The sequence below is a fragment of the Scophthalmus maximus genome, chromosome 13, assembly GCF_022379125.1.
Source record: "Scophthalmus maximus strain ysfricsl-2021 chromosome 13, ASM2237912v1, whole genome shotgun sequence".
NCBI lineage: Eukaryota > Metazoa > Chordata > Actinopteri > Pleuronectiformes > Scophthalmidae > Scophthalmus > Scophthalmus maximus.
Genome location: NC_061527.1, coordinates 19,935,053 through 19,960,909, shown reverse-complemented (window position 1 = coordinate 19,960,909; position 25,857 = coordinate 19,935,053). Strand labels below are relative to the sequence as shown.

The 25,857-nt window shown below is 43.6% G+C and overlaps 1 protein-coding gene across 2 annotated transcripts; it reads right to left on the bottom strand.

Annotated features, from left to right (window-relative positions):
• Positions 1-1,202: 1,202 nt before the first annotated feature.
• On the bottom strand, positions 1,203-25,421 carry slc9a7 (solute carrier family 9 member 7). 2 transcript variants are annotated; one of them, XM_035648360.2, is made up of 16 exons: positions 24,693-25,421; positions 22,049-22,251; positions 21,879-21,956; positions 19,702-19,778; positions 19,484-19,596; positions 19,267-19,372; positions 18,742-18,883; positions 18,514-18,619; positions 17,478-17,566; positions 16,641-16,754; positions 16,237-16,348; positions 15,833-15,986; positions 9,895-9,958; positions 9,296-9,378; positions 7,598-7,703; positions 1,203-5,264 (listed from the first exon to the last, which is right to left on the bottom strand). In XM_035648360.2, exons 1-16 carry the CDS (start codon positions 24,952-24,954, stop codon positions 5,001-5,003), a joined length of 2,073 nt encoding a protein of 690 aa, XP_035504253.2. In that variant the 5' UTR covers positions 24,955-25,421; the 3' UTR covers positions 1,203-5,000. The 2 variants fall into 2 exon arrangements, with proteins under 2 accessions (XP_035504253.2, XP_035504255.1); XM_035648362.2 differs by lacking the exon at positions 24,693-25,421 and adding an exon at positions 22,321-22,449.
• Between the last annotated feature and the right edge of the window lie 436 nt (positions 25,422-25,857).

Here is a 25,857-nt window from a genome sequence, read left to right as displayed (position 1 = left end):
TCTCCTGAAGGAAATGTGTGTGTTGATTCTGAGTGGCATTATCTCGGGAAACTTAATAATCACATGAATATTCCATGAACCTGCCATGTTTTGGCTGAGTTATCGACCCAGTGTACGGAAGAGTCTTGGGGCCAGACAAGAGAAAAGTCATATTATTTAGCATATTGACTGTGGAGGTGAACTGGTGAAATATTACTTCACAGTTAGTTTTAGTAACAAGAACATTCTTTCTCTTGTAGAGCATTAACACAGTGTCGTAATCAGTACTAGGACATTGTGCCAAAACTGTGTCTGTTCAGACGGAGAAACCACACGAGACGTGGTCGCATTTATGCAAACTGAAATAGCTGGTAATGGACAAATCCAAGGAAATTGATGGCTACACCAACACTCTCAGGATGTGACACTCTGCCAGTCGCACGTATAACTGGATCTGTTGGACCAGAGCAGTTGATTTACTGTCAATTATTTAAATGTAATTTTTTCCTCCCCTGTGCCTGGTCCTAATACTCTTTTGTACCATGCAGTGGGAGTGAAAGGAGGCTTTAAAACAAATCTGCATCAAAATTCAGTGCAGTCAGATGCATAACTCCTACACTGTACATGCCATTACACTGAGTTTAAATGTGATCAGTGCACAATGCAAAGCATTTTGTAATTTGAATAGTGTTTGCATTAGACTGAATGGGCCTCCACCAAATTAAAATACATTGTGTAAATGATAATTCATTCTTGGATTGTGCATCTGATCGTAATTAGCTCATGTGCAGTTTGTCTGATTGGGCCTCGGTAGAATTAAATGCAATATATAACACATACAGTAAATATGTCCTTAAAATGAAATAATGTACAATTGGTCAGTGAGAAATATAATAATTCTTCTGAGAAGTCAACAGTTTATACTTTGTACACTAGCTGAGATATAAATACAATCGATGACTAACTGATGACTTCAAATATTAATGACTAATGAAGCATAACAATAAGACGAGTCATAGCAGACATCTGCATGGTTCCACTCAATTTAATTTAATTGTATTTCAACCTTACCAAAATGCTTGGAACCAAGAAGACTGTGCTATATGAAGCATAAAGAGTTTGAGATACCAGAAAGCAAAAAGAAGAAGAAAATAAGAAGAAAGTAACATCCTTTGACAGCATCACATCCTGGGCCAAAATAAACCACAACTGGGAGGCTCCAATAAATTTGACCATTTTTATTGGTATGGTGACATGCAAACCAATGGCGGGCGGACCCTGTGAGCCAGCTGCTACAAGAAAACAACAGGTCCACGTATCGACAACTGAGCTACATCTCATATTTCTCAGGTAACAGAGAGCATGTAAATATAGCGAGACAACTGACAGCAGAACCGTCTGAGAGAGGGACAGACAGACAGGGAGAGTGAGTGCACATGATTGGTTACATAAGGGTCCCGCGAGTGTCCTCTGCTTGAGGTCAAGTGTCAAAACTCAAAAGCTCGTTTGTTCGCCTGCAGCCACTGTTTTCAAGTCGTCTGCGTTGCTGCCGTCCGTCAAAAGCGAACTTCTCTAAAAGCCAATTTGTCCTGGACACGTGGACAGACGCCAGTTCCTCTTGTCTTTTAGCGACTTCCTCCACAGATATAATTCCAAAAATCACTATTTTTTTCCAGCAGTTTTTCCACCGCAGAGACGTGGTGAGCATAAACCCAAGTCCAGCATACACCGATTGGTTGTTGAGACAAAACGGTGGAGTATTTTAAGTTCCCTTGACACAGACCAGCCATCAGATGTTAGACAGAGAGCGAAGCTTCACATCACTCCTCACCCCAGCTAGTGTTTAATTGACCCACAGTGCATATACAGCTTGGCAACAGCTTACATAAGTAGATTAATTTCCTCTTGCAGCCCCCCCCCCCCCCAGTCAGACAGAAAACTTGTGTGGGGCTTCAACCTCATGTGAAAGCATCAGAGTCACCTTGCACAATCGGGGAAAGCAACAAGCGGCGTGTGCAGCGTGAATTTCAAACGGGGAGCTGTTCAAACGTCTGGACGTGGTGACATGCAAAAAGAAAGTTCATGTAGAGTTATGCAAATCGAGCAGTAGGGTCAGTGGTGATGGTCACGGTCTCTCATGGAAGGGTTTGCACGATGGAGCAGGGCCTTAAACCAGTTATCGCATTTAAAACTGCCGCGTGAAGCAGGTGGGAACTGGGCCACAGGTAGATCAGTGTCACGCCGCACATGCTGTGTTGGACGGAGCACAGCTGCTACGAAGACAAGAGACAATCTCGTGTACTGACGATTTGGCTCCAAACTTTTTTTTAACAAACTCCAGGAGGTTCACATGCTTTTTTTCCCACTAAGGAGAACAACACGTGTTCCCTCGTGTTTTACAGAACATGATGTGTTCAGGTTACCTGTAATCAAAGCTTGGGGAAGTTTTTAAAAAAAAAATTGATGTGCAAGTGTCTGCTCAAACAATGAGTTTAAAAGGAAACAGTTTGACATTCTGGGAAATAATGCTTATTGAGTTCCTGCCAGAAGAGTTAAATGAGAAGATTGATACACACAGTAAAGATGAAGGCTACTAATGTTTTTCCTAAATTGTCAAACTTAACATTTGAACCAAATCACATTCAGAGTAAGGGGCTGCTGAAGTCTTCTTTTCATATGAATAAAATGAACATGTGAAATTAAGTCTTCAAACTATTATATGAGAAAAGAAATTAGCAGTGTGTGCGTTTGTGTATATATATATATATATATATACACAGATATATATATATATAATCATATTCCTGGGAATTCAGGTTTAGAAACAACAGGTGAGAACAGCATTTCAGGTTAATATACTTATGGGATAAAAACATTGTTTATAAGCAAACAAAAAGGGTGAGTCCTGTTTGGTTCAATTATGTACAAGCACTTCCTCTACTAATCTCTGGTTACCTGTCTGTTTGTATTTTAACAGAATTTTAACGTGTCCGAAATAGCCAAATAGATTTAATAACTACTTTCTTAATGCCGCGCTGCACTGCTCCCGCATGGACTCACTGTGACCAGCAAGCACGTCGTCACCACACCACCTACTAAATTCGTCTTAAGTGCAGAGCTGAAAAGGATTTTAAAAGACTTTATTAGTTTCTTTGTTAATTGAAATTCATTAGAATTAATATTATTAGTTATTTTTCAAGCAGAAATGCCAAACTCTCTGTAGCTCCAGGTTCTCCAGTGTGAGACTCCACTGCTCTTTGTCATCAATGATAGTTGTGAATATTTCTGGGTATTTGGACCAAGTCATTTAAAGATCCATGATAGACCTTTTTCACTATTTTAATATACTTGACTAAACAAAGTGGTGGAGGACGTATTCAGATCCTTTAAGTATCAATACTGCATGAATAATCCTACTGAGTGTAGTTGGCATAATAAAATTCCTCAGACATATGACTTCATTCGATGATTAATACTGGAGCATCAGTGAGTGAGCAGCATGTTTCTGCTGTAGCTGCTGCAGGTGGAACTGCAGTTTCATGAACTGGGACACCAGATAAATCTGAGGGGAAGTCGTGAGATGACACAACATAAATTTACAATTCACTTGATCTTTGGTGAGATTTTTCATTGGGATCATTTGAAAATTCGACAAAATGAAACCATGAGGGGAAAATCATTCGGTGGAGCTCAACCAAAACAGGAAACCGCTGTTAATCATTAATGATGTGTTATATCTTGTTATATGTTATATATACATACATGTGGAGTGGAATTAAAGTAAAATGACATGGACATACTCCTTAGTAGTAAAATTGGACTTAAGTACATTTACAGTACTTGAGTAAATGTATTTAGTTACTTTCCACCATTGACTAAATGGCTGAACAATTATTTACAAGAGATTAATAGTTGATGAAAATAATTTGCTGGTCATTTTAAATCTTTTAGAAATGAAGTGGACAAATATATATATGTATTTTTTTCAAAGGATTCAAAAGTATAATGTTCTATATATAAATTATAGTGTTGAAAATGCTCTTCAACTATATTAAAGAGTATAAGTCCTATCGATTTTTTTCAATTTGGGGAAATCAGCAAATTCCATTCCTTATTCATGTTACGAGAGACACAGATGCATTTGTAACATGTGATGTAACGCATTGAAAGGAGCAGTCCCACTAAAAAGGAACAAAGCTCAGCATTGTAGCTATATACACGCTCACATTCTTCACCCGTCTTACTTTGCAGAAGACAGGGCCGTGGTGGCCGAGTGGGCAACACGACTGCCTCCCTCTGTGCCCATCACATGCCACGATCTCCTTACACACGTACGCTTTTGTGTGAAAAAAAAGGGAATCTTAACAAACATACAGAACACAGGGTCTATTAGCAGCATTGGAATCAATATCAAGGGAACGCATCTACCAAAGAACTCCTGTTTGTTCTATGAACTATCAACTTTTGGTTTGCGAAAAGGCCTCTTTGCAGCATCATTCTGTATATAGTGTGCGGCTACAAAGAAGCCACTTAGCCGTTTCTCGGTGACAGACTGATGTACGTCATGTGTATGACAAGAGAGTGCTGCCGGGCAAAAAAAAAATTCCCGCTTCAGCGGAAAACACAAAATGTCACAGGCTTAAAAGTGCAGATTGAATTTTGCATGGGGAAATTTCATCCCCACATCCTGCATAGACGTTTCTCTCCTGTTTATGCAGAGGGAACCATCAGTGCAAATGAATCACAGTATCACAGTTCTGAGAATTTCTCCTCAGGTCACATGTCTCCTGGAGAATTAACTCCCTCTCTGTAATGTGGATGAAATGATCCTTGCGCTCTACTCCCAGGCCTGGAGGGAGCTCGGTCGCTCTGAAACCTCCCCTCCTGTCTACTCCCATATCTCCACTTATCTCTGAAGGACTGGACGCGCTGCCCGCAGGACGTGGAGAGCAATGAGGGCGAGGCGGTCTGGGGGTCTGGTCAGGGTATTTGACGGCGCAGGCGAGGGAGGAAGGGGAACATCAGACATGGTCCTCGATGGGGAAAACCAGGCGTGTGCCGCGGCTCAGCAGCTCCTGCTCGCGGGAGTCCAGCTCGCGCTCCAGCGCCTCCTCTGAGGTGCTGCCGCTCCTTTTCCCATTCATGCTCCAGCCTGACCCCGCGGCAGCCTCCCCCCCGCCGCCAGACGCACCGTTGGCCGTGATGGCAGTGTCGCCGAACGTGTAGGTCAGGTCGCCATCGCTACGAATTAGGTCAGTGTCGTGGTCCCTCAGCTGCTCGTGGTTCTGAAAACACATCCACAGTGGAACATGAGGGGAGGGGATGGGTTACACGTGGGAGTGACACACGCAGATGCAGGACACACAGCGTGGGGGGGCATGTGGTGTGAACAGATGAACAGACGGACACTGTGCAAAGGCTCATAAGGGACACTATGGATTTACAGAAGGGGAAAAGTGGAGACTTTCACTTAGTGGCCACTCCTGCAGCAACTGGCTCCCAGAGCAGCTGAAACAAAATAAAACCACTGGAACAAAACAGGCTGCACAGTAACATACAAAAGTAACCCTTCAGTGAACCTCAGTGTGAGGTTCACAGCTCTAACTGACTGGCTGACAATCAATAATCTGTCCATGTCCCCGGGGGGGGGGGGGGGACAGGATGAGTTAACATCGTGTCAACACAGGACTGATCATCTGAAGAGATGCACTACATAAATAAACATGACGTCACCACATAACCCATTCTCTCAAGCAATTATCTCGAATTGGGAAGCAAAAAAAAGGAAAGAACGAATCCAGTGAATCCACCATGTTGTTAAAAAAGGGTATGGTTACTTTGCTCATTTAAATAGTGACAACTCAAAAGAGAAGATTGAAATAAATAGAATTGACTTGATTCAAATGTTTATCAAGTGTGTATCTCTGTCATCTGCTGTTGAACATTTATGTCTTCAATATGAAACATTGAGCTTTGGACCGGCCACAGACCGGTTCAGATGAGGTCAAAAAAGGACAGAGAGATGAACTAACTGGAGAGGAATTTCTCTCTAACCACAGTCGATGGTTAGCCAAAGGCCGTCTCTGGGCCGCAGAATTTAAGATTAGTTGAAAGACAAATTGTGACAAAGGGTTGTTATGGAGATACTATGGAGCCGTACTGTCTGTTTGATGAAGACATTATTCTGAGAGAGCTAAATACAGCCACCATGGCCGGAGTTTGGCAATATATTGGGCTTTTGAAATAAATACTTCTGCTTAAGACACGGTCTATGTCTTCCTGATTCAACTGCATACATTTCCCATTACACTAACATTGTGGTTGGTTTTTCAGTAAGAAATATGTAGAATACTGCCAGTAAAATTCATTAAAAAATATTCTGTAGTGAGAAATAGGACTATTGAAGTACATTTTCAAAAGTTCAGGGCTCTACATTTACAACCACGTTTTAAATGTTTTACAATTTGAGGTCTGTGGGAAGCAAAAAAAAAATCAAAAAGGGCATTTTATTCCCTAAAAAAAAATTCCTAATATCCACGACCAAAGAGGCACAGGGCTTAATTTAATCCCGTCTCCTCACTTGGCAACAGGGAGCACTGAACAGCCCTTGATAATATGAACAACGATCTGAATTCATGGCTCGCCTGGCAGGCAGACCAAGAGCAACACATCAGCAGAGGAAAACCTCACAGATGCAGAACTTAAGACAGAAGTCAACTTTCAGGGACCTGAATCTAAACGAGAGGCGGCCTAGAATATCTCTACTCTGCAGTGAGGAAATACAATTTAGATCAAGTAAACCCCCCCCCCCCCACTGTGACAGGCTCTGCAGGTTATTGTGAGAGCATAATAGCAAATAGCCTGCATGTGAAAGTATTTCATATGAAATGAAAAGGAGAATTCTCCAGAGTGAACTCAAGTGTGACCGCCCCCCTCAGTGGGTGTTCCTGCGTCTTAAACATCCGAGCTCTGTGTCTTTCGGAACAGCGATCATCATGGAGGTGGTAGTGAAAAGGGCCCTTTGTGTCCCTGAATGCAGAAAGGCTTTTGGACCGTCCATTTTATCCCTCGCCGGAGGCCTCGGGGCTTTGTGTGTTTACTGGCAGCCACTGGGAATATTTTGACGATATTACAATTCTCCCGAGAGAAAAGCCTTCAGTATTCAGGGTGAGCTTCCCTCGCGGCACCAGGCTCAGGTTTGAATACGAGAAAGGCGAGAAAACGACCACTTTGGAGACATTTTACAGAATTTGAAAAATATTATAAATTTGATCTGCAAAAAAAAACTACAATAGTTTTAAATAAATAAGATGATTTTTGCCAAGTGCAAACTATACACACATACACACACACACTCACCTCCTCCTATGATTTTGCTCTGCTAGCTAACCGTTAGCCCTACATCAAGTTTGCTTGGATGTAACACCAAAAAAATTTAAGTTGTTTGCATATAAAAATAGAAGGAAAAAAAGATTTATCTGACACACATTTCGCATTGGGAGCACAAATACACGAAGCGACACAGGGACAGTTTCTGCAGTGTGAACATTGATTGCTCACAGGTCACTGTGTGATTTTCTGCACGCCCACAGTTTTCGAAGTGCATATGGACACTGACCTCGTATGCCTGGGGGCTGGTGAGACAGCTGGCCAGCGGCCCACAGTAGCTGGGCAGGGTGGAGGTCAGAGGTGGGCCGCTGTGCGTCAGAATGGGCTTCAGGTAACTGGATAGTTATTAAGGAGAATGACCCAAAGACCTCACCATTTATTGAGTTAATATTCCATATCTGCTCAACCTTACAGTAAGGCATCTTATTTTCTCATTTTCCAAAAGAAAAAAGAAAAAAAGAGAAGTGTTGATTTAAAGAGTTAGCTAAAAAGACTGAACAAATATCGTGCAGAATGAGGATATTTGTCAGTCTGGCTACCCAAAAGTAGTTCATATCAATAGCTGATATACAATCCACTGAAATTGATGAGTTATAGCTTATTAACCGTAAAAAGTGTTCGGCAAATATCTGATAAAAATGCAGTTTCCCCACAAGACAGTTTAAACTAGCTGTTTACAGAGCCAGTAATTGTCTTCAAGTCTCCTTCTCTTCCTGCAGTGGACCCAACGTAAACACATTGTGGATGATGAATTATGGCTTATTAATGTGGAGGGTGCTTGCCAGCAGGATGTATTCAGAGGTTAGATCTGCACTGGATCCTTGTGAGCAGCTCAGGGTAAACTAATGTTGTGATGCTTGGCAGCTTAGCAGCAGAGATTTGAACCAGCGGGGGTGTGCCTCTTGTTTGTAATTAGTCAGGCTTTTCTGCACTCTGGTAAAAAAAATAGAATCGAACTCGGTCGTTGAAATCAGCAGACGGTGGAGCAGTCTGCTACCCAGATTTAAGTCAAGTCACTGAAAAACAAAGCCCTGTGCTATGGATGTAAATCTCCGCCTCCGCAGCGCTGGAACATGAGCGATATCCGCCCTGCTCGCTTCAGCTGCTTCCAGCACATGTCGCAGAGGAGACAGTCTCCACTGTGAAACACAGCTGCTCCGATCAAAAGCAGCCACACAATCAGTCACCTGGGGAAGCAACTGTTAAGCAGAGAGGAACGGAGGGGAGGAAGTGGGAGGATGAGCTGCTAAGCACATTTTACAGTTCACATTCTGGTACCGTGACTGAGCAGCAGACGGCGAACCTTTTATGGATACAAGCGTGTATGTTGTTCTGATCCCATATTGAATGATCCAGTGATGACATCAATTATGATTGTGACTTTGACAGCTTACGTACGGCGGCCGACAAGGGCGTACGTGCTGCAAACGGCCTAAAAGGAACGTGCTGCGAATTCAGAAGCGATGCCAAAACCTGAAACCAAATGCGACAGAAAAAGAAAAAAATAACCTCAAGCATATCCAGACACCATGGCAGAAGTTCACCAGGCGTGAAGGGGCTGCACTAAGTGGAGAAGTTTGAGACCAGATGAGAGACTACTTGGAAAGAAAGGTGGAGTAAGAACATAAAAAGGTGCTGAGAGCAAATGTTTAAAAAAAGAAAGAATGCATGCTCTTTTTTTTCTTTGGTTTGTTTTTTTTAAAAATTGGTATCGTTTCTGATTTGATGCATGTTCCTACTGATGAATATGTTTTGGGCTGTTGCAGCAACATCAGACCTATCATACATACATTGTGCAAATAAAAAAATAGTCGCTACGCAATCCTCCTGACTGGATATGGGAGCTGATATTACCACGAAGAGCTGTGCCAATTCAAACAGTTGTGGCCTAAGAGCACTTGATACACATACTGCTCAGAAAGGATACTTGTGATCGAAGGAGTACCACAGTCTGAAGAGCCACGCGCTCTCCTGTTTGGTTTTACTCTGGCCTTCAGCCTGAGTGCCATCCTGGAGAAAAACAAGAGAAAGTAAGCATGAACACACATGGATCCATGTCTACAATATGTGATTTGAATAATCCAAGCTCCCATGTTGCTAGAATAATCATGTTGATTCCCATTCAGCCAATTTTTGTTCTCTTAGTGGGAGGGTTGATTTGTTGCTTAATGCTTAAATGTCATACAAAGCTCGATACAATCAGTGTAGCTACTGATGTCACATTCTGCCTACAGTCCTAATCCCCCTCACATTGATCTGTTAATACTACTGTATACGACATGGGGCGGTGGGACGCAGCTTAAAACATTCAACGACAACAAGTGGACTAATTCTGCTTTCGCCGTCTCGTCCAGGAAATGGCCCCCTCATTACTCTTGACAAACTGAACCATTTGCATGACCTCAGACCTGCTGACTGTGCTTCGCGTCAACGTAAAATTGCAGAAGCAGAACAGTTTCTGCAGTGAGCAGCAGAGGAGACTGACTTTATAAACGGTAACTGCGTGAGTCTGAGTGGGATGCTCACCCCCTGTAAGACCTGGAAGCTGTCTCCGCAGGGCTGCAGGTCCTGATCAGGGTCCACACCGACCCTACAACACAGGAGGAGAGTGAAGAGAGTGAAAATATGAATAACTTGAAAATTATGCGGTTAAACTCTAGACTGAACAAATCACTGCACACTCTGTGGCCAATCAGCAGCATTTGTCAGCCACTTATTCTGTACAGTATTATCCTACTTGTGACTTCAGCTCTACTTTGTCAATGCAATACGTCATCTGTTCACGTTGACACAGAAATAGTCCCGTGTCTTTTCGTGACTGGTGCACCTGCAGAATTCAGATGTGGCCTAATTGTGGCTCTGCCACGTGTCAGAAGTTGCTTTGAAAACCGACATCAAAAGGACTGATTGCTAAATCTTTCTGTGGCTGATGAATGCTGCAGATTACCCAATACGGAGTAAAACAGGGAGAGGTTGAAATATATGACACCGTTTGCATATCTCAAAGAAAAGTAATTTGACGTTTTCCCCCCCGTGATTTAAAACACAAAGCCAACCTTTTAAAACAAGATCGTTGTTTATCAATGACCTAAATCCCCATCAAGCTGCCCGTGACCCCGTGATGTACCCATTTTGGGTCAATATGGCTTTGACTCACTACTGGGTTAGTTGCCCTTTACACATGAAACCCAAGTCAGTGGGTTATTTAGAAATAACATGGGTTAACTTTGTCACAGGGATTTTTTAGCCTGTATCATATTACCATAAAGGAGTGGTAATATGATGCTCCTTTTTTTACTTTCTTGCCAAGAGTTGGATAAGAAAATAAATATCACTCGCATGTTTGCATAGTACAAATTAAGCTAAACTAGCAGCCATGTATGTAACCACATTGATTGGAAACAGCGAGCCTGTATCTGTCTGCATGTTAGAACAAAAAATATTCCAAAGAATCAATGTTTATTTATTATTAATATGAATTAGTCTGTACAATAACAGGTTGGTCGTTGTCTTTGGTGAAGCCTTTTCCTTCCTGTTTTCTGAAATTTGCATTTTTACCATACAAGTATTGTAATCTAGCTCTCTGCAAGAAAACAAAGCATTTGTACCTTATTTCAAACTGTCCCTTTAAAAGTTGCCATCACACAATTGTTCAGTTTCCCTAGCCGGGCATGGATAATTTCCTTCTGGTGTCTCTTACGGACGGCGAAGGATTAAACTGAACACAAGCAGATTTTTGTTTTTAAAACGGGCACTTTTAAGTCATATAAGCTGTAGAGCAGTTGAGTCTAATCCTCATGGACAGGGGCCAAGGCAGAGATGTGGAGCGTTTCATGGTTACATCTGAAAACTACAGCTGACACTGCACAATAGGAGGGTTGACCAATGTGTGCAGTCATCTTTAGACTCCTCCACGGCTGCCATGCGGAGGAAATATCCCCCTCTGAGGGAAGAGGGGACGGCGTTTTTATTTTCCAGCACCAGAGAGAAGGAGCAGGCCACAAATATATGACTGCCTTCGAGGACGCTTTTCCTCTCTCAAATAAATACAATACTCAAACATAAAAAGTGCACACACTGTCATATGTCACTTCTAGGACTTTGCATGGACTTGCTCACTAGACTGACCATAATCACTTGCTTAACCCCAACTCTTAGCCTAAAAATAATCCAAACTTCACCATAGGCACTGACCCAAAAAAGCAGCTTTTTCCCCATTGCAACCACAGCTTTTTCTCTAAAGTGTCCCCAATAGCAGCCTATGACAGAAGTACAGAGAGAGAGAGAGAGAGAGAGAGAGAGAGGAATCTGGAGGAGCTTGCAAAGAGGTCAGAGAATCGGAAGAAATCTTAAGTGCGGGGGCCCCAGAAGAGAGAAGTAAGGTCTTGAAAACATTTCCGCTGCTGAGAAACAGTACAGACTTACCACACGTGTTCACACATACACACGCGCAAACAGGCGCAAGCACACACACTTATATACGGGAGAGCTCCACCGACTTCAGTTCACCCACTAACCTTTATTTCTAATCCTGAAAACATCGTCCCCTCCTCTTAAATCCACCAAATATTCCTCACCAGCAGTCCCCGTCTTCTAGGGAAGACATGCAATCCTGAACAGAGTAAAACTGGAGGAACTGCTGTGACACAGGCAGCTCTCTTTCGGCCCATTACCTTACTCTTTTGAACACTTCAGATTACTTCACACATTGTTGTTGTTTTGCTGTTTCTTGGAAACGCAGTGAGGAAACTGTCCGTCACACCAGTGTGTTAAAGACTAGTGGCCGGCCGGTCGACAGAGACAACAGAGAAACAGACTTGGGTTTTCACATCCTCCGGAAGAATGCTTGAATAAAGCACACGCAATCACCACGGTAACTCCTCAAGCAGCAGCAGCAGCAGCAGCAGCAGCAGCAGCAGCAGCAGCAGCAGCAGCAGCACTCCCCGCCAGAGCTGAGCGAGTGTGTGACAGTTATTCACCTGCTTATCTAAAAATATAACTTCAAAAGAATCCAATCTGTTTCATTTCATCCCGAGGTCAAACGTCCGACTTGAATCCCTGAAATAAATCTAAGGGTTTATAAGAGTCTTGTTTTTTCCTAAGGCCCCTCACAGGATGCATGATGTTCCCCCTTCACCAGAAAAAATACAGATAGCAGCAAAGAGAAAGATTCCCATCTGTAAACCACACCGTTTCCCAACACCAGTGACCGTCAAAGAGTTTGTACACATTCAGATACAGCACCTGAGGTACTCCCACTTTCCAAGCTGACGTCGCTGCTGCTGCAATGCTTTGCTGTCTCCGACTCTGTCACAGCATAAACATACACACTCAGTACCAAGCACATTAAAGTATTATATAGTGTAGTATATATAACACAAATAGTTATGTTGATATTAGTTTTTTGGGACTCGCTCTGTGTGTAAAAAAGGGGGGAAAAAAACTCTTGTGTACTAGATTTAGAACGATTAAAGTAACTGGAACAAACGCAGTACAACACAAATCTTTAAACGTTCATTTCTATTCACTGGATACAAATTAAATGTTGTTTTTTTTAAAGTGCCTTGTGTGTGGAAATTATAAAATGTTCTATATTTAAAAAGAATAGAGAGAAAAAGGGCATATTATCCATCATTTGAGGATAAAAAAAAGGCATTTTGCTGCTCTGTGCTGGTTTAATGGAGTTTTACTGAGCGTAGATGAGAGAGTTTAAGCAGATAACAGTGACCACTCTGATTTAAAAACAGTAATTGGCAACAGCCAAATTTGATCCTCTGTTTTGGGGACATCCGCTAATCCCTGGACTCGGACAGAGGATCAGCAGATGTTCAGGCATAAACACGGTAAAAAAAAAAATGAATAAAATAACTACAACTAGGCCATTTAACCCCTTTTCGGCATTTACACATGTCAACATCAGTTCATCTCTTTATTGATGACATTCTTTGACAATTCAGCTCATCACACATTTAACTCATCTCACTGCCCAGATTGAACTGAATCGTCAGCTTCTCCCAAGCTCTGATTGTAGCCATAACCGCAGGCTGCAACGTGCCAGGGTAAATGATCTTGCACGGTGTGAACACAAGTGTCATATCTGACGGAAACACCAGGTTCAAATCCTGGCCTTAGTGTCCATTTGCAATGCGCCCGTCGTGGCCAATGGAACTGCAGCATGCGGGACTAATATCACAGCCACATTAGTGACAGCAACAGAACAGCTACGGCCACAAATCCAAGCTCGGCTTCACTCCTTCATTTGTCTACACTTAGTTTGCAACTGCCATTGAATTATTCTTTTACTGAGTTCAACTTCTTTTTCCACTTTGACTTAAACATCCATTCCACTGTCACTTTAGCTTCTTTCAGTATTTCAGCTTCTTTCAGTATTTCAGCTATTTCAAATGTTTCAGCTCAAAGCATTTTGGTAAACTGAATTGTGCTTGAATACTTGAGAGGAGTGCTCTTCGCTAGTTACATTCAGTGAAGCTCATCCACGATCCAATCTACTTTTCTTTCTTTTTTAAAGCAATCATTCCTCATTATGTTGACTTTCCAAAATCAAATGAACTCAGCAAATACCACTATGAGAGCACCCACATGAATCTAATTGGCAAGGTTTGTAGCTCCGCTATGGATAAACATGGGAACACTGGATCTCTTTCTCTCTCTCTCTCAGAGGGCTGCGCCGCTGCGGATCAGTGGGAAGCTGCTCGCCCGCCTGCTTACAGACCATCCATCAAAACCCAATAACAGAAGCCGGCGGCGTCTCCTCTCACACACCAGACGTGCTCTATCCCAGGCAGCACTAGTCCTCTTATCACATCCTGCTCCTCACCCAGCTGCTGCACCATGGGCCGCTTCATTTTCCCCTTCACACACCCACAGCCAGAGAATTGTGTCGTAAAAAAAGTAAATGACATCTTACAAATCTAATCTTCTGACCTAAAAATAACATCAATCTTCTGAATAATAACATAGAATGAAACTTTTTTTTAATGTCCTCTGCAATATGACGCCCCACTACACTGCAGGGCTGTAAAAGTTGGTCCCCGCTAAAAGAGTAAAAATTGTAAATGTATGCACACGCAAAGAGGACGATCAGCAGCATCACAGAGGAGCGCGGCCGGTATCCGCCTGCCATGCGCAACTTGTCCCGGTAACCATGGCAATGGGTTCATGGGGAGATTTTGGCAGCGCTCTAAACCTCCGCCAAAAACAATAGTTTCTGCTCGACTCGACGAGGCATTACCCATATTAAACAGAGCCTGTTCACTCTGTCACACACACACACACACACACACACACACACACACACACACACACACACACACACACACACACACACACACACACACACACACACACACACACACACACACACACACACACACACACACACACACACACACACACACACACACACACACACACACACACACACACACACACACACACACACACACGGCTAACCCATAATCCGCTTTATCATGACAAATGTCGGGCCAAAAATAACCGAAGCTGCGCTTCAAATAGACAGACAGCAGAAGCACTACAGCACCAGTCCGAGCAACGATAACATCTCAAGTTTCAGAAAAGCCTTTGCTGTTGCAGCCCGGCTATAAAGAGCTGATATAACTGGATTTATTATCACTCATGATTTTAAGAGCTCACGAGATCGAGCTCAGTCTTAGAGTAAAGGACCTTTTGGACTCTGTTATTGAAAATAATAATAATACTGGGATTTCGACAAAGATGTAACCAAAGTCCAAGTTAATTCAAAGCTCTGGGTTGAAGAGCTGGGAGATGGAGAGTCAGCAGCAGATCTCTGGGAGGACTCTAACGCCATCTCCTGGACAGTCCCACCACATAGGACAAGACAAATTCAATAATGCCATGTGATGAGGAATTACATGTTGTTGATAATAGTTATGATTAGTAATTTTAGCAGTAGTGTATAAGTTACTAAAAAAGATTATTACCCTAGTTGGTTGGCATTAACTTTAGCAGGGATTGATTGTTGATATTTTTCCCTGTCCCTTATGATTGGATTTAGATACAGGATGGATCATTTTATGACAAAACTATTATAAAAGTAAATGAAAGTTTAGCTTTGGGTGATGCTAGCTGTGTCACCTGTTCCACTTCTTCTTTTACTTTAGAAGCTTTAATTATCTTTAATTATCTTTGATCATTTGATCTCACTCCAATTCGGAGGCATGAGATTTCAAAAGACATTCGTGCATCTTTTTTTTTGGCAGAGTGAAAGTGAAGTGGTGTTTGGGAAGTTGGTCAGGATCCTCAAGTTAATTTAGTTTAACTCCCGAGAGGAAACTTTGGGTACGTTTTTGAAAAGTTGTAGATCTATTTTGTCATAAATGGAAGATTTTTAGTTCTGAGAACTTGTGGGTTCATACAAATGTTGGGCATGTTTTCTTCTAGGGCACAAAGATTGACATGTTACCTGATGTGTAGCCAGGACAACATGGGCGTGGTCCCACCACCAAACACCCAGACAGTGAAGAAGACAATGAGCAAAGTAGTGGTGAACATCATCTGCCGGGCGTAGGTGGCCGTATCCCTGATAGCCAAGGCGAACGCCATTGCACCTCGAAGACCTGCAGAGGGTCACACACACACACACACACACACACACACACACACACACACACACACACACACACACACACACACACACACACACACACACACACACACACACACACACACACACACACACACACACACACACACACACACACACACACACACACACACACACACACACACACACACACCAAAAAAACTTCTTATAACATTCTGTCATACAATAATGGGAAAGAAGAAAAAGAAATTGATCCAGCTTACCTGCAAACATCATCATATGCTGAAAGTTTCCCCTGATCTTGTGCCTCCGACCGAGGTTGAGGAGGAAGGAGAGTGGGTAGATGTTGAAGGCTCTTCCGATGAATATGGCACTCTGACAGGCAAGTCAAGGAGTTTTTGACAGAACAATTTTGATGTTGGAGATTTCAGATTGAACTAGTGAAGCAATAAAATTTAGAAGGATCTGATTGCTATTTGCGGGAGGGAAAGAAAACATTTCCACAGGAGACCCTGACTTTGGACCTGTGTACAGGGACATCACAGCAGTTTTCAAGTCATCACCTTTGGCCCACTTCTGCAGCTGTGGACAAATCTATCTCTACGGCATTGATAGAGCGAACAGGAAACAGAAAAAAAATCATGACTGTTGTTCACCAAAAGGATACAAAAGCCCCGATGATGAAAATGGGGCTGAAAACGTGATTCTGGAAGGTGAACAGAGCCAGGCCCATGTAGGAGAATATGAAATTCTCAGCGAGGAAGTGAAGGACCTCGAAGAGCTGCAAAGAACATACAATATGCATCATGGTGTCAGTTTAGAGATGTATGAATACACAGCAAAAAAAAAAGAAAAGAAATAAAAATCCATAAGAAGAAGCTTGAAAGGTTCATGCTTAGGAAGGGGATTTCACTGAAATCTTTTCACACAGCCTTGCTTAAAAATAAAAGGTCATCTGCCTGGTTCCTGTGAGCTAAGCTCCTCGTCTATTCTCACAAATCTAGAAGAGCTTTGGGAGTCGTTTTGTCTTTTCTCTCCCGGTGTTACCGGAGGGAGACTCACTGCATCGACGGTGCATTGAGCAGGAGGAACAAGACAAGGGGTCGAGGGCACACTGACCTGGTGACGAAATTTAAAACGGGAACCAGAAAATTAAAAAGGAAGAAAATGAAGTGCTTCAACCTTGACGTGCACACAAAGCTCTCTCTGGAGCCAAATAAGAACTCTGCCAGGATACTTTGAGCACTGATCCAAAATGTGTCAAGCCGCGTTTCTCCTACCAGCTAATCTGCATCCTGTCCTCAAGACCGAACCCCCCTCTGGGAAACTAAACAGTTGTGTCAGGAGGGATGTCCTTAGACAGCTCTGATTAAGGTCACAGCAGGCTGATCATTGAGGCCATCTGGCACCGGGGGCCGAACGCCCACTTCTATACTATCAGGGGGTTTGGAAGAGACTTGCAAAATAAATAGGGCCACGTGTCGGGGAGGTGGTCAGATGCTACCTGTTTGCTGCGCTGTTTGGACTCTTCGGACAGGTTATTGTGTGTGTAGTGTGCCTGCGTGATGCCACAGAAGAGCACGGCCACGACGCCTGTAGAGAGAACACACACACACACACACACACACACACACAGACAGACAGACACACAGACACACACAGACACACACACACACACACACACACACACACACACACACACACACACACACACACACACACACACACACACACACACACACACACACACACACACACACACACACACACACACACACACACACACACACCCATCAGACATCACACTGCAAAGGTAGGGATGTATAATTTGGATGCACAAGTCGCAATTCATCCACTCCAGTGATTATTCCCAAACATCTGAACCCCCCAAAAAATGTAATGCCCTTAACGCCTTTTATTAATATGAAATATATTATCTTCTATATTTTATCTACCGCACATGTGCTACATGATCTGATTTCAAGTCCCATCTCATTTAATTTGTATAAAAGAAACATTCAGCTGACTAAGTGATTTAACACTGCCCATAATTATGTTATTCAGAGCGATCAATGTCTTTGGAATTAAAAAGGCTCTGTCGGTAAAGTGCAGTTGTCACCGCGGGCAAAAATTCTCCAAGTTGTCTGGTAAACTGTCGTCTTTTTTCAAATATTTACGGACTAAAGGCTTTTGATAGTCCAGATTTTCTTTTAAATGTTTCATCATATAGAAAAAAAGAAAAAGATTTATTTATTCCAAGTCTGAAGTGTTAAGCTCATCTTTTAGTCTGTGAAATATCTTGCACATTGATTATTTTTGCATCAAAGGAGCCCCTTTAACTTCATTTTAGGGACATTTTTCATAATATGGTATGACAGCTAACACCAACTACACATACCAGACACCAAGGTTTCGTAGTGAGTCATGTTGTCAGGGTTTTTATTTTGGTCTTGTTTCTTACTTTAATCCTGACCGCATTCATCAGGTGCTTATTCCCCAAACTGCAACCCCCCCCCCTCCCGTGCCCTCGTACAGCTCACCTGTGAACCCGCAGGCCTCGGCGAGCAGGAAGGTGCTCCAGGACATTAGGAAGAAGAGGGCCGTCTCCAGCAGGGGAAAGCAGTGCAGCTTCGTGAACTTGGTGACGTGGAGAGGTCCAGTTAAAGAACAACACTAGAAACGCCGTTACTGTTCCCCGAGAGACTTTTGGAGAAATTGGACTTTAAACATGTATTTTCATTTCACAGCACGCAATCGAAGAAGGATATGAGAGCGGTGACGACCCCTGTGGCTGCGCCCATTACAAAGGAGCCACTGAAAATACCCAGAAACACCCCCACCGACTTGAAAAAGGCTGACGCATCGAACATGTGCGTGTTCGCGCCGCTGGGCTGGTAAGCCACGATAGACCTGAAATACAGACACAAAGGTGTGGGAGTTACTTTCACTATATATCATAAATCCACCAATATCCCAAATGATGTTTTGACTTGATTTACTTCCTCATATTTATGGAAATAGCTCGTAAAATAACTGGTCATAAAAAAAATCTGAGGTAGGAGGAGGCTGGACGTCTTCCAATAGAGGGAGGCAGAGTGCTGTCTGTCTGCCAAGAGGCGGCAGGACACAAAGTGCTGCTGCTCCGTCTCACACTTGCGTATTGAATTTTAACACCAGCTGTGAAAAGGGGCTCAGAAAACACACAGCTAGAAACGTTTGTCTGGTGTAGCCGGGGGAAATGTATTATTGTTTTCGCCCACATGGCTTTTTTGAAGGCAAAAAATGTGACTTACGAAGAAAGCACGATGGCAACTGCGTCATTCATAACGCTTTCTCCAAACAGCAGAGCGTAGAGATCGCCGTCTGCGTGGAGCTCATTGAAAATGGCCAACACCGTCACTACACACAGAAATACAAGTTGAGAAGGCAAAGGGAAAATCAGTCAGACATATAATTTCATAAACGCATTCATATTCCCTGTCTCTAACTGACTGAGAGTGATCGCCATACCCGGGTCAGTGGCCGAGATGATGGCACCAAAGAAAAGGCAGTCGGTGTAGTAGAACTTGTCAGTCAGCTGCCCGACGACTTGCATCAGTTTGACCACACCGTACATGAGATTACTGGAGAGCGGGTGGAGAGCGCAAGGGTTTCGTCACACTGATATCCACGAATCAGTTCCTGATTCTTTTAAACCGACATTTTATGAACAGAAAGTAGTCGCTCACCCAATAACGAAACATGAGATGGCCGTGCCGAGAAATGCATAGGTTATGATGGAGCCCATGTTCCTGAAGAAGTGTCTCTGGAAAAAGAAAGAAAGGAGAATAAGATTACCAGAAAGTTAAGGGAATAAATGTGGTTTATGCAGTGTCTTTTCTCAGAAGCTATGCCTTTGAACACATTTAAGTTTCCTTTGACAAAATAAATGCCTTTAAGCAAAGAATATTTTTGGAAAAGGTTTAAGGTCAGTTAAAGCCACAGGTGCCTGTGTAACTGCCTGCCAAACCGGACCAGGTTCTAAAACAAACAAGAAGTGGAACAAATAGGCCTCTCCGGATTACTCCCAACACCAGCTCCCTGTGCAGTCTAAGAAACACACCAAATTTGAAAAATCCTCAAGAAAATGTGCCTTTTCTGCAGTGACTGGACAGGAGTGATTATTGTTGAAGAAAATAAGAGAAGGGAGACAAAAAATACTCATTATGTTGAAAAAACACACAACAGATCTTCTGTGGCAGCTCAGTTAGATGACGGGCGGCGTATTACGCTGACGTTTCCAATTCCAGTTCCAATTCTGTGTGTTTTGTAACAATGATTTAAAGCACACAAACATAAACAGCCATACACTGCATCTTTCTGTTTCTTTCTGCAGCTGTGAGACTCTTGCTGAATATAAACACCTACTGTAAAATATTTTAAAAAGAGTGTATTTTTAAGGGTGACATGACCTCCTGCCTCCCATTTCCTGATATCCGCTGTTTGACTCAGCAAATTCCAATTTTCGCCGGAAATACAAAAACCTTTTGCAGCAGCATATGAACCATAACAGAGATTTTTAACTGAGGTGGAAGAAAAAAAAGACAACTGAGTATACTCAGACGAGTCAGCATGCATATTATATACTGTTGATTTCTGAGTGAGCTGCTGATGAACACTGTCCTGTCACAGAGCACACACAGGAAGGGAATGGAGGAGCTATGCACAGCTGGTAAAAAATATTCAATTGAGGGCAGTGGTGAAACAGCTAGAGAGATATTTGTTATTGTAACACTTTCTGTTACAATAACATAGTAAGTATATTCATTTGTATGTATCATTTTAATTTGTAAACTAACTGGTAAGACAGTAGAGTTAGCATGATATATATGGAGTTAGTTTGTACTGTATAGTATAATTATGTTATATATGAAGTAAGTATGTAATATATGTATGTAATTTGTACTGTATAGAGTTAGAATGTAACATATAGAATTAATACATAATATGTACTGTATAGAGTTAGAATGTAATATATGGAGTTAGAATGTAATTTATACTGTTTAGAGTTAGTATGTATGTAATAGAGTTAGTATGTAATATGGATTTGGGGCAGAGCTTTAGAGGCATGCAGGCGTACTTCTTTGAGCTAAATGCTAACATCAGCATGCTAACATTCACGTGACATTGCCATCCCCATTGCACCCCCACTAGCATGGCTAACAATCTAATCACCACTTCCTGCACAACCTTCTAAAAATGCTCCGCACGGTGGCAAAGCACAAGGCCATTTCCACTCAGCTATCTGACTTCGGATTGGTGTCATCGATCACTGTCCATTTCGATGGCGGGGAGGTCTGAGTTACGCGGTCATAATAAGAAAATAGATCAGAGGCCTCCGCTTGTTTGAACACATTCCACGCTCCATTATCTCAAGGTTGGCACATTAAAGCACCCACACGCTGGAGAGCCTCGACCCACAATTCTCCTGCATAAAAAGCACCACCTGCCACACTTGAAACTCTCACACTGTAAATATGGTTATAATAATAACAAAGTGCTTTGTTATGAAAAAAATACATAAAGCCGAGTGCCACTTGACCAAATCTGTGGCTCGACAACAATGAAAAGCAGAAACGGCTTATATTGTCAGCATCAGCCGTTTTCCTTTCCAGAAAGGAAATGAGAGACATCTGCTCTGGACTTCCCCTCAAAAGGGATACTTATGTTCAGCAAACACTGAACGCTCTCTCAGGCGGGCCAACGGGTGCTTTTCTTAGCAAAGCATCTGTCCAATGAGACAGCAGTTTGTGGCATCGGGTATGTTCACTTGGCCCTGCCACAGCATTATCTCACGTTGCGGTGCATCAAGCATATTCAACCGGGGAAGACTCACAAATCCTGAGCTCTCCATCAGGAATCTCACCTTTTTCAGACTGTAGCCAGCATGGAAGATAATAGGCGGCAGCAATATGTTGAAAAATACTTCCGGGTCAAATGTCACCTGTAAAAATGTAAAAAAGGGGAGAGCATTATTAAGGGGAATCTGACAAGCAGAAATAAACCTGTGATGTTTTTCTTTTCCCCGACTGTCACCTTGCGCAGCATATCATTCTGCTCCACGTTGTGAATCTCTCGCGAGTTGATCTCCCCTTTGAGGGTATACTCAAAGAACTTGCCACTGACATTAAGCAGCAGGGTGCTAGCGGGCCCTTCCTTCATAGAGCAGCTCGGAGGCGTCTTGTTGTGGTAGCTGGTGGCAGGGATGCCGTATCGCAGAATCACACCTACCAGCAAACCTGAAAGAGAAAAGGTGACGATGACGACGGCATAATGAAAAGAAATAACCACTCATGCGTGGGTCTAACCTTTTCAGTTAATCGGCTAATGTGGACTGAAGGATCTGCGATGATCCGAAACTAAATGTCGCCGAGCGGAACAGGTCAGCTTCTCGGCACATGATCATTTTCCAGGTGCTTCTGCTTCACGAGCCCTTGGGATCAGTCGGTGACACACAGGGGAGCAGCAGAGCAAAAGGAAGAAAAATGGGGAGATCGTAATGCAGGAGGGGAAGGAATGAGGCAGGCAGTTAGAGAACATAAATCCTCCGGTCAGACAACAGTTATCTGCAGGAGACATAGCAGAGCAACGCTGCCAGCACTGCACTCACTGATTCTTCCTACACCAGAGGGGTTAACCACAAACATCACACTCAGGCTGCGGCTTTCGCCGCACACACACACATAGACGGACACAAACGGTGACAGTTTGGCAACGGTTCGACCTTTGAATATCAGTTGAGCATTTAAGCATCTGTTGTTGTGGCGGTCTCATGTGAAACATACTCAAATTGCAGTGGTCACAAACATTAGGTTCTTTCCAGCTCGTGGGAGGCATCATGTTTTTAGACCAGGAAGTGCCATAAGAGGAGAAAAAAAAAATGGGCATTTCATAAGTTGTCAGTCCTACGACGTCCTACGTTTTTCCCCCTATGACCACGGACATTTACTTATGTAGTCTGCATCGCTGACTTGCCCTGATTACAGTGCCACTGTAACCAACAGAATATACCATCATCTTCTTCTTGAGGCTGCTCTTTAAACAGATGATCAATCCTTTCTTTTTTACAAGTTCTCCAATTGGTTCCTGCAAAAATATAAACAGTCTGATGTAACACAAGGTTTAAACTTAAATAATATCACACTGAATCCACCAAAACAAAAATCCCTAAGCTGTGTCATTGGTATATTTAACACACTGTATGTGCACATAAGCACAAGCGCCTCCAGAAATAGTAAATCTTGACTCTGATGCCACTCTAAAGATTGTTGTTTTTGACCTTCTGCCTGGTCATAACTTCCTGCTGGAGATCATGATCCCAATTTGCGAAGCTAGAAAGAGTTTATCTGGCGAAAAAAAACAAAAAAAAAACCACACCAAAGAACAGTTTGTTAGTTTGATTTTGAAGCATACTAAAAAACAAATCAAAGTCTGACTTTTTCATGTGAGGTCTCTGGTTAATGAGTGACGTTTGTAGCCCCGGCTAACTGGGATCGTTTTGATAAGCTTTGAAGAAAAGCACTATGCAGAGGTGGTACTGCTGAAAAGGGTTGAAAAGCACTAGAGCTCAGCATGACTTGGCGCACATTGTGGGGCCGTGGTTACCAACCGATCGTGTCCTTTTAATCACGAATTCAGATGATGAACAGACTTTTGGTTTGTTGATCGAAGAGCTTTTCTCTGAATTGATCTGCTCGGACTGGACAGTGGACAGGGCCTCCGTTGTCTTCTCGAACAAGCGTCCGAGATGTGCCGAGGCTATATATATATAAGTGCATGTTGCATTAAGTCTGTTCAGTGAATGTCCCGTGCGCACCAAAGGTGTCCCTGTGGAAATAAACGTAATGAACTAACTGGCACAGAAATACATGCAGACTGCAGCTGATGACAAACCGGACTGATGAGGATGGGAAAACTCGTCTCTCGGCTCCCCTTTTGATTTTCTAATTTCACAGCCTTAAGACCAAGGTATAATCTCCTTCTTTGTTCTTTAAATAGACGAACGATGTTCATTTGGGTGACATATGGTCTCGTATTGACGGCTCTCGGAATCAATAATTCATTTGGAAGGCGAATACATACAACGCATGCGGAAACATGAATTTTCCAATTTCTTTTCTGTCACCTCACCTCACCACTCTTTTCCTCTGTAATGACCTTAGGAAGCTTGGAAGATGGATCAAATATTCAAGAAGAACATGACTGCACGAGGCATTATAGAAATATATTCAACCAAAACAACAAGTGAAGGCTGCATATGATTGTTTTTTTTTTTTTACAGTACAGTGGTATCAATAGGGGCGAAGGAATGATATCTCACACATGATCCCAGTAACATTGTGTCAGGGCCTTCACGTGTGTCCGGGTGCTGATTCCCATGTCAGTCAGTCAGTTTTGTCAGACAGCAGCCTGTGGGGCAGAGAGGACGAGGCTGAGCAGCCACTCAGCACCTTCTAGAAACCAGTCCTGGCCCCGCCACTTGAAGGCGATGTGAGCCGGTGGAGCTGCGTCAAGTGCGTTGTTCGGACCTCAAGTCATCCTCAGCTTGTCTTGCTCACCACACGACCGCAGGGGACGCCGCGTCATGACGCGACGCCCGCGGGAAGGTGGCGGGGGGGGGGGGGGGGGGGGGGGGGGGGATTTCAACATATACAGATATAACCTCTAAAAAGCTTTTTACCGTAAATCATTGCCAGCCCGGTCTCGTGGAGGAAGCGCACCCGTCTGTGCTTGAAGAGCCATATGGTGAGAATGGTTAAGGTCAGCAGCAGGATGAACGTCAGCAGATTGACGCTGTCCTGTCGGTGACTTTCCTCAGCCTCCTTCTCGGTGGTGAGCTCCTCTATGCCGTCGCCCTCCGCCCTCAGTCCCGACGCGGCGATCAGCAGGATCCAGGCGGACACGCGGGCTCCGCTGCGCCGCGGCGGTCGGTGAGCGTCCATGGTGCAGGAGGAGGAGGAGGAGGATGCTGCTGCTGCTGCTGCTGCTGCTGCTTCGGCTGCCGACAGCACAGCGCCTCTATGCCATGTCACTGCTGGAAGGTGCACGCAGCTGAGCCGAGCGGCGCGGGGGGAAGCGATCCTGCGCGCACAGCCCGTGGCCCGGCGAGTTCAACCTTTTAAAGGTACAGTACACTGCACTGCGCGGCGCGGCGCGGCGCGGGGGCCGCTGCGCTGCCCTCCCGGGGGAGGAGGAGGAGAAGACCAGAACCACCCCAGCCGCCGTCCGAGTCCGAAGATGTCACGCTACTGAGTCATTGTGCTGGGGTTTTTTTGATGAGTGTGCAGTTCGGCGCCTGCTCCCTTTTCAACAAAAACAGGAAAGTCACGCGGTCTGTGCCGGGACCCTAAAGACTCAGCCATTCGCAAGGACGGGGAAATATCCGCTTTGGATCATGTGGCAGATGTCGGCAGTGAAAGTGGTGGGGTGAGAGGTGGGTTTACATCGGCGGGGGGGGGGGGGGGGGGGGCGCAGTCAGAGGGGTCCGAGGGGCAGCCAGAGCAATGATTTAAGGGGGGGGGGGGGGCGTTTCTGTGCCCCCAAAGACTTAAAATGTTGCACCAGTGATTACTTTAATCCTAACAATGGCTCAAATGACTATTTTACAGAGACAAACCTATGTGGCAAATTAACACCTGACTGCAGTCCCCTTTAGCTTCTTTCAGCTCATAGTTTTGGTTTCTAGGCCACAACTTTACAGTTTGGGCTCAGTTTCACCTCTCTGATCAGACTCTATAATGTAACCAGCAGCTGTGCTCAGTAAAAAACAGTGTTTTCAATAAACCCATTGTATGTCCTCTGCCAACAAAAAGCTGTTTACCATAGCAGAGCATTTAGGAGCTACA

Bases quoted from the DNA above. Each gene is read 5' to 3' on its own strand.
- slc9a7 (XM_035648360.2), bottom strand. From the start codon at position 24,954: ATGGACGCTCACCGACCGCCGCGGCGCAGCGGAGCCCGCGTGTCCGCC. The intron at 22,252-24,692 runs GTAAAAAGCTTT...TTTCTCTTTCAG, and splicing joins CGGGCTGGCAATGATTTACG to GTTTGCTGGTAGGTGTGATT. The intron at 18,884-19,266 runs GTAAGTCACATT...TCTGTATTTCAG, and splicing joins GTTGCCATCGTGCTTTCTTC to GTCTATCGTGGCTTACCAGC.